At 43.8% G+C, this 15,392-nt stretch overlaps 1 protein-coding gene across 1 annotated transcript in view; it reads left to right on the top strand.

The window, feature by feature from the left end:
- Positions 1-15,392, top strand: part of NPSR1 (neuropeptide S receptor 1) — a 60,843-nt gene that overhangs the window by 33,703 nt on the left and 11,748 nt on the right. Inside the window, exons 3-5 of the mRNA XM_075495599.1 lie at positions 7,295-7,398; positions 7,750-7,843; positions 12,690-12,891. Coding sequence (XP_075351714.1) covers positions 7,295-7,398; positions 7,750-7,843; positions 12,690-12,891 — 400 coding nt within the window. The remainder of the gene's footprint in view (positions 1-7,294; positions 7,399-7,749; positions 7,844-12,689; positions 12,892-15,392) is intronic.

The following is a 15,392-nucleotide window of genomic DNA, read 5'->3' as shown; positions in this document are numbered from 1 at the left end:
AGCTGGGATCCTTGCGCCATCTAAGCACGACCACATCTGCTCCACATCAACACTTCTAAAAGAGTTAAATTCAGGGCGGGCAGGTTCACAGCAGCCCCTGGGGGTGCCAGCTGTCCCCCCCATTGGCCCCATCTCCAACATCATGCCCAGAAGCTCTGCAGTGCAAGGGGCTGCAAACAGCCACAAACTCAGGCAAAGGCACCTGAAGGGATTGCAAAGAGGGCAAACGGGCTATCGAGGGATGAAAGTGTGAGGGGGGCTCTCACCCCTGTGCCTTTAGCACCCTCCAAGCCCCACGTGCAGCCCCTTGCTGCACCAGGGCTGCATGGAGCGGCACTGCAGCAGGCTCCTGGAGGCTCAGTGTTTTAAGAGCTAAAATGTAATCATTTTAAAAAGCATCTTCTAGGTATCTTGCAGGTATCTTGTCTTACCGATCCCCAGAGCAGGTACATAACCTCTTTCACCATCAGCTGCTCAATGAGAGCAGAGGGGTGGGTATGTTTTCTGGCTAACACAGTCACAAAATTATTTCTAGTGCAGCAAATACTTGCAAAGCCATGTGTGCTTTTCAGCAGAAAGCACAGACTAAGGGATGAATGGGAGCAAGGGCCATAATGAAATGAGCTGCACAGGTGTCTGTGGGAGGCAGGGCAGCTTCTCCTGCTCTTTCTCCCCTGTGCCTGTCCTCAAGCCAGCCTGCCGCTTTAGGAGCCCTAAGTACACTTGAATTTAAATTGCTTGCACCCCCAGCCCTGTAACAAAATCAGCTAGGGGTTTTATTAACTTGCAAGGCAAGTTCACGGCACTGTCTCTTATTAGCTGACAGCGCATCAAGCGTGGTACAGAGCAGCAGTGGCAGAGCGGCGATGGCTGCCTCATCACTTCAAAAATCCCGGACAGCACCCTATTGCTGTAATAGGGCAGTGATGCTATTTTTGTTTTTAAGGGCCTACCACTTCATTGCAGGCAGGTGTTAGTAAACTGCTGCTTCTGATGCTTCCAGAGGATGTGCTCTTAGGGGAGTGGTAGGTGACAGGAATGCACGTGGTGAGGTCCCAAAAAAATGAGCCATGGGAAATGCTTAGCCCTGATGAGGAACTCACACCCCCTGTCTTGCCTTACAAAGTGTTGCTGCTGCCACGGTGCCTTGTGCAGCTTGGTGCCGTCAACAAAGCAGAACAAAATATCCCTCATTAAAATGGAATCACTCTGTAAACGACATGAAAAGAGGGATGAAATTTCAGTAAGAGGCACAGCTTCACCAAAAAGTCATGGATCACCACATCCAACTTAATAGGACTGTTCTCAGCAGGGGAAAAAATGATCAAACTGCAGCTGAGATGACGTGTGGAGCTTTTTAACCTACCGCAGCTTACCAGCAATCTGCTCTCCACTTCTGACAGAAAAGACTTTCAGCATCTTTAGGGTAAGTGTCATAAGGGAAGAGTGGTGTCAGCACTAATAATGAAATGATAGAGATATTTTCTTGCAGACTTGCTAGCACAGATTTTTGTCTTAACCTCCTTAGTTGTAATGAAAGAAATATCCTGAAGCCTGCACAAGGTACATCCCTTTGGCAATGCCATCAAGTCAATGAATTTCTGTGAACAGATTAACTGGGACAGTTGTAACCTGTCTCTATTCCCATGCCAGATCACTAATTACCTCCATTTGTTTTCTATAATGGACTTCTGTCTCTGTGGAGGGTTTTTTGCCATGAAAATTTGTCTCACTTACAGCAACAGCAAGCCCGCATTCAGATTTGTCCCTCCAAGGGCAGTGTTTTCTTTTTCACATTTTTGTGCTCGTCGGTCATGCAAGGCAGCGCCCACCACCCGAGCTGCTGCAAGCAACTCCTGAACCGAGCGGTTCCTGTGCTCAAACGCGTAGAGGCAATGCCTGCACTCAGTCATGCCCATAAAAAATCCAGAGGGATTTTACGATGGAGTCTTGGGTAAAATTTGTCTTTAGGGCCCAGGATTTTCACAGTCTGTTTCAGTACCTGCCATTTCCCAGCCGTAGATGCTGTAGTGCCCTATTCAGCGTGTTTCAGCCTCCTCTAGGAACAACAGGCTGCTTCTCCTTCTCAGTTGTTTTCTTGGTCTTTTTGATAAATTCCAGTTTAAAATGCTGCATTTTGAAACACTGACAGGTTGGTAAAGGCAGATACTACTTCTGCCTTTGAGGACTGGCTGCAGCCATGGTGCAGGCAGGGAGGAGGGAGCTGGAGAGTTGCAGACCTGCTCAGTTCATGGGGCTCCAAGTTGTGCAAACCCCAACAGCCCTTTTTTTCCCTCCCTCTGCACCCCAGGAAAATCCATCTTTACTCCCTGCCTCCCTCTACTTTTCCTTATTATTGAAGTCTCATGGAATTTTTCTTTTAAATTACATTCTTAGAAACTCCATCTCCTCTTAAGAGTAAACTGCTGCCATCCCCATCACACTAGTGCTGTGTCTTCTGTTCAACAAGGAATCATTTTGTCTGCATCATTTTGTGAATATACATTTGGCTCTTGTTAAAAGTCACAAACTATCAGTTGCTGGTATTTTCATTTTCTATCAAAAGAGAATATGTCATTAATTGATTTTTTTTTTTGCCTATTTTTCTGAGGAATTAAATGAGCCACACAGTTGCCTAGCAATGCACACACAGAACCACAGTACGCATACTACTTCTTGGTAAAAAGAAGAAGAGTATTAAGAAAGCAGTGGCAATGACAAGCTCGCACATATTTACAAGTGAAGGCTGATTAACACTGTTTTCAGCTTGGTGCCATTTGGCCGAGGAACATTCATCAGTGAAAGAACACAATATGCAAGCCACCAGCTTAGTAAGGAGCAGTGAGGATACCAGCAGTAACGAGGACACTGATTTAGAGCAATGTATCAGCTACATTGGTTCCCAATACCTGACTTTTACCACTTAGAACATCCATGATGTAATCCAGTGACACACACCGAGGTGCAGGCTTGCCAAAAGCAACGAGGGAACGTGTGATCTGCTGAGATCACATCGCTGAAATCAACTGACTTCTAAACACTAACCTCTATCACAGCAATTCAAATTATATGACGAATGAGGATTTCAGGACACTGTGATCGTGGCTATAATTGCATCTGACATGATACGTGGGTGAGGAGGATTCATCTACCAGTGACTAAAGCTCTGCTGATAATTCATGATCTATGTATCAGATTTATAGCACTGGCACATTGGGGCTTTGTGTGAAAGGGGGCTTGTATGCTAAAATGATGTTGTGAAGGTGTGAAAAACATGAAGTCTAATTGTTGCAGCTGTGATGAGCAGTAAGATAACAGAATAATGAGCAGCACATTCATCATCTAAATCACTAATAAAGGTTTGTACCAGGTATTTGTGGCACTGGAGGGGGCAGGACACAAAGCAAGAAATGGCCAGGTGGGACATGCAGGGCAAGAAGTGAATACAGTGCTGCTAATCGATGGAACTGGCATGCATGCTTAGCACAGGGGTAACCAGTTAGCTGACTAGAGAGTGAATAATAGATGCGTAAGAGAAAATGATGCACAGAAACAAGATATTAGAGTGTATACACAGGGAGCAGTAGCACAAATTCTTTGTCATAATTTGTAGGTTTGCTGCATTTTTCCTGCATGCTGTCTGATCACCTGCACAAGGCACGTTATTTACTTGGTGGTCCTATGTAAAGTAACCTGTGTCTGCATGACAAATCCTCTACGGGCGTGCAGTTGGGTCAGACTGAGAGACTCTGCTCCTTTGAAGAGATGGGATAAGAAACACCCTCTTGAGCAGGCAGTAGAAGAGCAAAGGAGTGAGAAAAGTTGGTGTGGTACTTGGTAGGATCAAAAAGACAAGAGAGATTTCTGAAACCTGCAGAGGGCATGAGGAGGTTGTGTGGGAGAATGTTTCTATAATTAAAAGGTACTGAGAAATCTGGCTAATTTGGTGCACGCGCACAGCTGGCTGCATCTGCTTTGGCACGCACATGTGTGTTGTGCTCAGGGGCACACGCTCAGAGGAGTGCGTGCTGAGCCCTTCGCAGGGATTCAGAAACTCGGCACAAAGAGCTCTTCAAATGTACCCCTGGGGGAGAGGAGCTGAGGCTGCCAGCACAACGAAACTGTGAAGTTTAAACCTTGCTTAAAAGCCTCCGCACTCACTCAAAACCGCACTCAAAGGCTTTCAAGGGAAAGACAGTTTCAAGTTGTCTTTAAAGCTCCTGAATACTTAAGGCTATAGCTATATTGGTAGGTAATGCCATGCAGTGGGAACAGACCCGTAGCATGACGAAGATGTAGCTGATATCCACAATGTGCATTTGGGCGGGGGTCTGCTTCAGCCGAGTAAACCCCCCCATGCCTGAGCGCTGGCTGGCAGCTGCATGGTGTGGGGTGCATGACGGGCACCCTTGGGAGAGCACCGTCGGGTCGAGCATCAGCTGAAGCGAAGGCTCGGTGCCCTGCGGCTTCTCCATCACGTGAGCCAGTGAAGGGGGGGCCAGCCACAGGTTAAAAAAAGCACTCCCGATACAAACTAAAAAGCTGATGCGGGCGTACGCTGGAAGTGTGCTTCTGGGCCTGCCCAAATTCCTTACACCCAGCAAGCAGCTCCGCACCTGGCATCCTGGAGACCACCAGGACACTGGCCCATCTCTCACCTCACCTGCAGGAGGCACCTCCAAAGCACTCTCCTAATGCATTGGAAAGGGATGGCAAAACGGTGGTAAGAAGCGGGAAATGAGGAGACAGCTGAGGTGCCTTCCCTTCTCCCTCCCCTTCCTCTAGAGAGCATGGGTAGGAGGCAGGGCAGCCCCCATGCCCTCCTCCTCCGGAGGGAAGCTGAACCCCCATTTACCACCTGCTTGGCGGATGCTCAGACCATCAAAAGCTGGAGGATACCCTGAGGTGAAGCTCTGTTGATGTGTATTACTTTAAACCAATGAATATTTCATTACTGGAGAGAGGGAGAATATGAATCAATAATTCAGGAGTAAGGAAAGGGGAAGGGATGGCTTTGAATCACTGCTGGAGGATGCATTTCACTTTGTGAAACACTTAAACTCTGGTTTTTTTCAAAGACCACCGTAATTACATACACCTACAATCTTTTCAATAAAGTCTTAAAGCCACTCTACTCATCAGAGGAACAACCATCCCTTGCCCCATCACTCTAATCAATGCACAACATTTAACATAAGGTTTCAAACCACGATCTTCTGCTGCCTTGAGTGGGTGTGAGAGCAGAGACCTGGTTGCTGGTTGAAGGGGCCTTCGGGAGGTCACCTCTGATCCAGCCTCCCTCTGCAGGCAGGGGAAGAGAGAAGAGAGAGAAAACGGGGCTGGGAAACACCAGGAGAGGAAAGAACAAACCAGAATTAATTGAACAATAAAGTCATGAGGAGGGAGGCAATGTAGTTACATGCCAACAGCAATGATATTTCTGTTCTAATTTCATTTTGAACTGAGCCTTGGGCAAAAAGAGGAGATAAAGGATTGAAGAAAAAGAGGAGATAAAGGATTACTGATAAAGAAAAAATAATCCTAGTTTTCCAGTGAAGCAAAACAGGTTGTTTCTTCTAAAGCATTAAGCTGAGATCTCAATTTCCAGCTAGAAGTAACTGGAATTTCTGTTATTTCAAAGGAGTTAGAAGAAACTCATTTTGCCAAACACATACCTGTTTGCTTGGAAATACTTGTTTCAAACTGTTTGCTGCTCAAAAAAAAAGTTTTGAAATTGTTGAAATATCTTTTTTCCAAAGGCATACATTTCAAACCAAAATCTTCTGATATGGGGGTTAGAATGCTTTTCTCACAGGAAACTTTAGTAATAGTTTTTGAATATGTAAAATTGTGGTATCAAAATGAAACATTTTACCTCACCGCTCTAAATTTTTAAAATATGGATTGAGGCTATTTCTTTCTATTATTTGTTTTTGTCCTGACAAATTGCACAAAGTGTTTTCCCAACCTGCTCTCTCCCTTTGTGGTAATCTGTGCAAGAAGAGCAACATGCTGTGTTACTTGAAGCGGCAGAACACTGGATTGACGCACATTTTCCTCCATGAACAGCACTTAAAACATTTATCCTGTCCTACAGGGAGAAAACTTTTTTATTATCTTGGTTTTAAAGACAAAACTTAATATTGCCCATATGTACAACAGCAGTACCAGCTTTTGCAATTCCTTTGTAAAACTCGCATCGCTGTGAGCGCTCATTTGTTCAATAAGAAGCAGAACAAAGGCTGGAATATCTCATCAGATTTTCTCAAAAAAAAAAAAAAAAGAAAAGATGGCCTGAGGTGTATTTATTTTGGTGAATGCAGACTACAGGCATAAGTAGGTTAACTTTAAGCTGACAGGGCAGCGTTAGTCATTAAATAATTAAGTTTGCGAATAAAATCCTGACAAAATTTCCACTAACTTCAGCAGCATTTGGATTTCACCCCAGGTGCTTTCACAGGAGACATATTTCCTTTTACAGTGAAATAAAAGACAAAGAAAAAAAGACATTAAATAGTTCAATATTTGGCACAGCTGGGATCAAGCCGACACACTTAAGACACTAACCTACAGCTTCTCCAACGCTGTATTTTATCCACACCTCATGGAAAACCTGGGGACCTTGGCAGGCGGCGGTGAGCCCAGCATGCTACAGGATCAGGCCCACCAGGCTGTCTCCTCCACGTCTCTCATGGACAAGCTTGAAATGTTTAGGTGTATGTGGGATTAACACCCAGAGGTGATTTTTTTATGCAGCTCTACTTGCAAAAAGCAAATTGTTATTTGAGGAGGGATTGATCTCAGTTAATTTTAGGCATCTTTGGTATAGATGCGGGTATAGACCAGGACCTGCATCCAGCCTCGGGCTCACGTGGCCATCTCAGCTGGTCTCCTCACGTGCCTTTATAAGCAACGGAGAGAAAAAGGCACTTTAAGGGTGCAGCTCATCCGACCCGTTTGCAATGCCAGCCAGGCTGAACTGCAGCCCAGAGGGCAGTGGCAAGTCATGCTCAAGAGAAACCAGCTGTGGGCTCCAACGCTTAGAGGAATCTTGCCTTGCCTGTCTGAACGGATTGGCCTTAAATTAAGAAAACAAGAAAACAAGTAGACAAAACTTTAAGTGTCTTCTGAGGCTTTCCCATCTCCTCTAGCATCCTGGGCTGACCGGCCATGGCATGGCTGCCCTCAAGACTGGGGGAGCCGGTACATCCCAAGGGTCATACCTGCCTCTGTGGCTCACCTGCAGTCATATGTTTGCTTCTTTTAATGCTTCTTCAGTTAATGTTCTTTGCAGATTCATTCACAGGACTCATAAACATAATGACTGACATCATTTGGCGCTACACTGGAGATTTCATGGCTCCTGATATCGTTTGCAGAGTCGTTCGCTACTTCCAGGTATAGAAACCTCGTGCTCCCCTGTATGCCCAAGCTCACGTGGCTTTGTGTCCCCACAGCAATAAACCCTAACAAAAATGTTGTATAGACGTTTTTCTAGTATCAGAAGTGCTAAATGCTGAAAGTGTTCATTTAAAGTTGAAACACTTTTAGTTAAAGCATTTTACATCTTTTTAATTTTGTGGACAAGATAAAGGAAAAAGATCTGGGTGAAAATACAAGGGGGTTTTTTTCTTTTTCTTTTTTCTTTTCAGTAAAAGTTTTCAAATATTCCTAGTTCAGTGTTCTCGCTGACATTATTTTCTGCAATAAATGTATCTCAACTGCTGCCTCGTATACCTTCTGCCCCAGGTGGTCCTTCTATATGCCTCGACTTACGTCCTTGTGTCACTAAGCATAGACCGGTATCATGCCATAGTTTACCCAATGAAGTTCTTGCAAGGAGGTAGGAGAATTTCTGTACCTTGCTATTGCTGTGGATATTATTGGATAGTTTTTTAGTTTCAAAATTCTTGACCTTATTGCCATGAATTATTCATTCCTGCTGTAGCAACATTTGGACTCCGTTACAGTTTTCCAAATGGCAAAGGAGCTGTGGTTTTGAGATTTATTAAGCTGCACTTAGCCCTCAGCAGTTTTTATAAGCATTGTGATAGCAAAGAATGAAATGACATTTAAAAAGTATAGAGGTTTTCATTATCTTCCAGCATTTTGAGAAGGTTATTATGGGCAAAAGCTATCCCTCATAGAACCATATTGACTCTACAAGCCACAACAGCTATATTGTCTATTTATTCACACTAAAAAATAACTTGGATAGAGAGTGCAGTACTGAGAATTCATACAATAGTTTGACAAGAGAACTTCAAAAGCTATAGCATATAAGTTTGGATAACTATTGTTTCATGTAATTTCTTCTATTCGTTATTTTTACAGCACTCAAATATATCCTGGCTGCTTAGCAGTACAAGTTAAAGAACATGCTTTCTTTCCTACAGAGCCTAAAGTGGGACGTTAAGTATGTTGCACTGAGTGAATAAACAGAAATAGCAGGCGGGGAGGAAGGGGAACAGTTACAAGAACTATGAGGTCCGCAAGATGCATTTTAAGCAGACACAAATATCATTCTTGTTTTGGAGTAATGATGGCTTTTGACAGCCTGCTCTATTCAGGGGATCAGATTAATGGTCCTTTCTGGCCTTAAAAACCTATGAATCAAGCACAGCCCAGGCAGTGGTGCAGCTTTGGCAGATGTTAAGGTCTGAAAGCTTCAAATACTTTGTGAAATTTAGCCTCATATTCCGCAGCGTGCAGGCTAACTTTTTCAGGCTGGGGGGACTGATATCAAGGTTTTCTCAGCAGGCTTTGGGATGCACGGGCATGCTCTGCAGCTCCTGCCGACGCTGAGCCGGGCTGGGGAAGGCTCATAAACCACCTGATGCACCGACTGCCAGCCGAGCAGAGCGAGCTGTGAGATAGGCTCGCTGACATTTTGTCTTCATACGTGGTACGGGAAAAGCAGCACTTGTTAAATTACCGCCTGGGCCTAGTGAAGAATTTGGTGGTTAATCTTTGCAAACCACTTTGAAGTTGAAAAAAAACCCCACCAAGCCACCTCAAATCTTTATAAAAGCCTTTTTTTAACTCAGTCCCATTTCCTATACCTATACCATAAGGGCTTTTCTTTTCTTTTAAGACTGGAGAAGAGCAGACTTTGCACCCAGCTGAGGGGCAGCAGAACCATCAGCTGGGTGCAGCTCTGGAGGGGGGAATCAGGCCACGAGCAGAGATAACGCTGGCAAAGCCCACCTGCCTCTGGCAAGGGCTCACTACACACCGAGGGACAAGCAAAGACCAAGTTCAAAGGGAAAAAGGAGGCAGCTGTAAATTCAAAAGAGCTATCTCGAGAGGTATCTTTACCATAGCAACTTCCTGGAATATACGTAAATATTCACCTTTTGCACCCAGCTATTCCTAGCAGAGGTGTTGGGGGGGGGCTTTTGAAATGCCCTCTTAGCTATTCTGCAGGCAGAGAACAAAAGAGATTTACGAAACTTTGTCATTGGTGATGACACAGAGAAACTTTAAAAACAATTCTGAGTCAACCTGTGGCAATTTTCTTTCCAAAATGAAACACTCATCCCCCAAAATACTTCAGTCAAGAAACAAAAGCGTTGTTTCTCCTTATCAATTTTAAAAATTATGTTTCCATGTAGCCTTGAAATATCATTTTGGAAAAAAGATCAAACATTTTGTTTTGAAAATGTCAAACAATTTATTGTTTTTTAAATTGTGGTTTAGTTACTAGCCTCAAGTCATGTTAAAAAGCATTTGCAATGAGCTGTACTTCGCATGGCTTCTAAGAAAACAAACTGCAACAGTTAGATGTTTTGCATTCACCTTGAGAATACATAGATGACTACCGAAAGTGCAGGATGCGGAAGAATTATACATTCTAATCCTGACACTTTTACTGTATGAGGTACCTAATTCAATAACCAAAAGGGTCATTAAAAAAAAAAATCGTAAAGATTGAAAAGAAAAGAAACTGAGACGTTATAGCAGAAGACATTTTATGAATATTTCACCATGTTGAAAAGGTATATGCAAACAGTATACAAACTGAGCAATAGGCAACAGCAGAACCGATTAAGTAAAAGACAAGACCCAAGTAGGTGTAAACTGTCCCCTGCATGGCTTTGGGCTGCAAATGACGCTGAAGTCCATCAGATCAATGAGATTCTGGAACAGCTCGCTCTCTCTGGATTTAAAACCTAATGTTAAAATGGCACTCGCTTTATAGAAGGATTGCATAGCATTGCCGTTCATGGTAGTGGGGAGCAAAACTCCTCACAAGAGGTGCCTCCCCGCCACGTGTTGCTGGGAGGAGGCAGATGCGCACAAAACCGCTGCTGCAGCGCACGGATGGCGGAAGCGGAGTACGGAGTACAGGGGATGGTGACATGAAAACGTCCTTTAGGAGAGCCAGTGCCAGAGCTCACGACTGAGGTTTCTGCTCCAGCCCTGGCTGTTCATCTTGACCACCCCAGTATGAAAAACTCTCTGTTTAAAGAGCAATATAGTTTTTAAAGGAAAATACTGAGACTGGCTGAATAGAATATCATCTTTCAGAAGCTGTAATTTATTTGATTCCATTTATAATTGATATAGTTCTAGTTATATGGTTTGCTGGCATTTAGAGCATATTAGAGCATTTACAAAAAACAACATAAAAAACCCCCTGCTTGTGAGGCAGCCAATTAACATTAGTCTGATAAAACAAAAATCTACTTACCTAGATGCTATCAGTGCCCTGTAAAGCCCTTTAGACTCTCAAGGCTATATTCTAACAAACACGAGGGACATTTAAAAACAAGATCAAACGAACATTGCAGGTAATGTTTTCTAAAACACAAAGATAAAATACCACTCTTGCCCAACCCAAATTGCCCATTTCTCTTCAAATTAATGGCGTTGCTACACAGTGCAAAAAATAAAGTATATTATCCACTTGTGGTCTTTTCTCCCTAGAAATAGACACGTGGGCCCCACTGAGGCTTATGTGTATGTAGTTTAATTAGCTAGCTCACAATTGAAAAGCCCTTTCTGTCAGGAAATATTTTGTGAAACTTACTCTTAATATTCCTTTTGCTAAGTTTATTCTGTTATGCTTTGGGAAACTTTACAGTTCTCCTTTGCCTGTGCAATATTTACAGACTTAATCTAACCCTCTCACTTATGTAGATGTCATCGGAATTCCCTTAAACCCTAGATTAGCAAGACCGTATTTTGCTGAACGTGGGTAGCATTTAAAAATGAGCAGGATAAGTGAATATTTGCAACTGATGTTTTATAAAGCATAAAATTACTTTTTGAATGTTTCTCCCACATGCTTTCATATTGCTCTTTGAGCTTCAAGGAGGAAAGACATTCTTCTTGATATGCGTAATTTAAAGTGATTTTCTATTTCACACACAACCTCGGGTATTTTGTAGGACAATAAAGTATTTCAACACCAAAGTTTCCCAGATCAAAAAATCTGTCCCCATCTGTTCCTCTCTCAGTCTGACTCAGGAGGAATAACTGCTGCTCAGAATCACTGGTACTCCACAGATCAGCCCTTATTCCCCACACTTTTCGGCTAGAGCTACCTGGATTTTAGCCAGAAGATGCAGATTTGTGAAAACGAAAGCCTTGGGGCTGTTTGCTCCAACCCATTCATTTTTACAAAATCCCATGGGTGCCACCAGGCATCATTTGGTTTCCCACCAGTTTTCCCCACTCGGCAGCGGAGGAGGCCAGAAGTCAAGGGGAAGCAGTAGCCCAAACCTGCCAAGCGTTTTGGGATCCTTCAGCTCCTCATCTTCACCATGAGGTCCAACAGGATCTCCTAGTCGATGTCTGTCGTGGCAGATAAAAGAGGGCTGAGCACTTGAGCACCAGCCCACCATCATCTGCCCTGTCTCACGGTTAGCAGTCCACCCTTGGCATGGCTTGGGCATATGCCCATCACAGGAGCTGGGTTTGGTCCCCGCCATGATGCAGAGAATTGTAGGAGATGCCCGGGCTCTCCAGGACCACGTTTCTTTGGGGCAGAAAAGTTGCAGCTGGAGTTAAAGGCAGCTGGTTGTGCAGTTTTGTTCTGATCCTGAACTGAGGCATTTGCTCTTTCCTGACAGGAAATGTTTTGCGAGCTTTCTCACTACAAGGTGCATCGAAACGTTTAATTTCCATTCCAAGGAGGACATTTCCCCCGCAGTACATCCAGTGCGCCCCAACCTAGTTTATGTTTTAAGTAACCCTTCCCAGTCCCAGCCTTCCTCTGTTATCTGTAGCACAAGGGGTCCTTCTTCTTTTCTGTCTCTGTGTCCTCCTGCTGACTGCCACTTTGCTGTGCCAGGGTAAGAGCGTGCAGTAGGGCAGGCCTGCGGTCCTTTGCATTCATTCATGAGGTTGTCTTGGTGGCACAGAGGAACCCTTTACATCTCACGTTTCTGACTCGCTGACCCTGATCGGTGCCTTTCTCATAGCGTTTCAGATTCAATGGGCCCTTAACACCTTTAAATAAAACATGTAAAATACAAGCCCATAACGACATTACTTTTTATCATGAGAGAGAGATGAAATCCCCATTCTCATTTGCAGTCTTTTCAGCATCAGCCAGCTGCAGCCCAAAATTCCCTTTCTTCGCTCAGTTTCCTCCTCCTCCCTGCCTTTCTATCAGTACTGCTACAAGGGGCCGGTCGCGCCAGCACCCCCATTAACACCATCTGTTTGACTCTGTTGCACAGAAAGACAGGCGAAAGTTCTTATTGGAGTGGCCTGGAGCCTCTCTTTCCTGTTTTCCATACCGACCCTGATTATTTTTGGGAAACGGCAGCTCTCCAATGGGGAAGTGCAGTGCTGGGCTCTCTGGCCTGATGACTCCTACTGGATACCCTACATGACGGTGGTGGCTTTCCTGGTCTACTTCATTCCTCTGATCATTATCAGGTAAGCCTGATCTGCAGTCAGCAAGCGTGTGGTGAAAGCTGTCAAGTGTGCAATCACCTTAATGCTTTAATTTCTACTCATTCATTACGATTTCATTTCCACACCTGCCTTGTAGCTGCTTTGGTTTTTACCACATAATGCATGGGTCGCTGTACTTGCCCTGGGTGTTCTCCGTGAGGTATTAATAGCCAGAAACATTTTCTGTGAAAAAAGGACTGACTCTCTAAGTGTGCCCACTTACCTCCACAGCTTCAGGCTTGAAACATATCTTTAGAAATCCAGTATGAATGTCTAGCTATTATGACAAAACATAATTTTAATAAAAGAACAGGAAACCACACTTAACGCTAATTAAACTAAAATTAACTTAAAGTGCTCTCAAGCTTCATAGTACTAGAAGAGTGTTTCTTCACCAGGATCAGAAAGAAATCTCCAAACGTTTGAAGCTGCCAACCACTCCTAAAATACGAGCAAATAAAATTCTTCCTGTTTTGTAATGGGAAACCTGAGCTGCAAATATTTGGGACTCATTTGCCCAAAATCACAAAGACGATCTGCAGCAGAATCTGTTTTAAACCGAGGTCAACCAATATCCCAGACTGTGCTTAGTGATCAGTGAATTTTATTGCCTCCCTCTGGGGTGCTGCCATTAGCTGCTGTTAAACAAAAATTATCTAGCCCTGAGGAGCTACCAATGCAAAGGAGCAGTCAAAAACTGATGTGGAAGGGGAGCGAGGCTTCTTAACTGCCTTGAAAGGCTGCTGGTGGCAGTAACTTATTCTCCGAGCCCTTTCCTTTTTTTCCCTTTTATTCTCTTTCAGTAGCAAGGTTACAATAGGATTCCTTGGTGTCCATCTCTTTTTCTTTGTGGCAAAGAAGATTTGCTGGGACTCCTTTTTTTCCCCAAAATTCGGTGACACGCTGTTTGGGCTGTGAGAGAGGAACTATGTTTGCATGTCCCTTGGACATCTCTCTTGGTCTATCTGCTTTTCCAGCAGGTGATGAGCCATGAGTCTCTATTAGCTTCCCGCTCATTAGCACCCTGGGGCGGGAGGGGGGGGGGCTGATCTTTTCTAGATGATGACAGGACTGGCTGCATAAGCTAAATAATAAAGAGCATGTCATGCTTATAGTTCCTTTCCAGTTGAGTTGTGCCTTGAAGTTTCTTAGTGCTTAATCACGGAGATTGAGTTCTGCAGCTTCTAATGGCAACAAGTTTATCTCTGATAGAATCAAAACCACATGGTGCTTGAACTCATCTAGCTGATTTTTTGATGCGGATTCAACATTGACCACTGTTGCTCCCTAGAGAGAAGGGACAATTTTTGTACTTTGCTCATAACATATCAGTTTGCTAAACCTTCCTTTTTTGTGCCAGATTGCACAGATATAGCAAACAAAATCATGAAAAGTTCTCCTTAAAGAAAGGACATGATACCAATAGAGAAAAACTACTCCCAGATTGTCCAATTGCTCTTCCTTCCTAGGCATGATCATTTCTCTTTCTATGTTTTCCCGTATCTTAAAACCAGCCTAGTTTTAAAGAAACCAAAAAATATTCTTGGGAATAGGTAAATAAAAATGTGGGTGGATCTGCAGCCCAGCACTAGCAGCAAAAAGAACAAACACACGCAGAAGAGACAAAAAGTAATTTAACTGTGCGAAAGAAATGGCACTAGAAAACTTTGAGGCTGGCTGTTACTATGAGAGGAGTTTTGTCATAAATTTTCTCAAGTCGCTAGCAATCAGGAAATTCTAGCCAGCACCTTAAGAGTTTTAGGAAAAAGGCCCATAGCCTGTCCAGTTATCAGTCGTTCCACAGGTGTGTGAAACATCTCTTTCACACTCAGACTTGATTCACATGCTTTCTATTACAGCCACTCCTTTTTACATGGCATATATACTTGTTTGGCAAGAAAAAGCAAGCTACATAGCAACAAATATTTTAGAGCTGCTGACATTATGCTCCCCTCCTCCCTTCCAAAGGAAGATATTCAAACCAGACAGCTCTGTGACTTGCTTTACAGTAAATCCCCAGAAGCAAGAAGGCGATGAAGACGTGAGGGAAAGTCAGTGAAACTGGCATTTCATGCGATTGCCCTGACAGCTGAGACGTGAATAAAGCACCCTAAAATTTTTGCGGCTTTAACCTTAAGCAACTTTCACACAAGAAGTTTGTGGCAGGACAGGAACTTAAAGCACAGGCCTCAGGGCCACAGTGCAGAGCGGTGCCCATTGCCTGCCCAAACCCGTTCCCGGTTTCAGTATACACTAACACAAATGCTCCCACGTCCTTGCCAGCAGAAGTCAAACTCTTGACAGATCCTAAGCGGTACCGGGCACTGGGAGGAGGGAAGGGGGGTGAGCCAGGGAAGGATTTTTTTGTGCCCACTTATTTCTAGTTGTCAGTGATACTGTTTTCTTCAGAATAGAGAGGATTGTCTAAAACCATATAGAAAGAGGATTACTATCAGGGCAAGGTCAGCAGAGACATTATGAAC

This window comes from Mycteria americana, chromosome 2 (genome assembly GCF_035582795.1).
Source record: "Mycteria americana isolate JAX WOST 10 ecotype Jacksonville Zoo and Gardens chromosome 2, USCA_MyAme_1.0, whole genome shotgun sequence".
Lineage (NCBI taxonomy): Eukaryota > Metazoa > Chordata > Aves > Ciconiiformes > Ciconiidae > Mycteria > Mycteria americana.
Note: the sequence above shows the minus strand (reverse complement) of the source record. Positions and strands in the feature narration are given on the sequence as shown.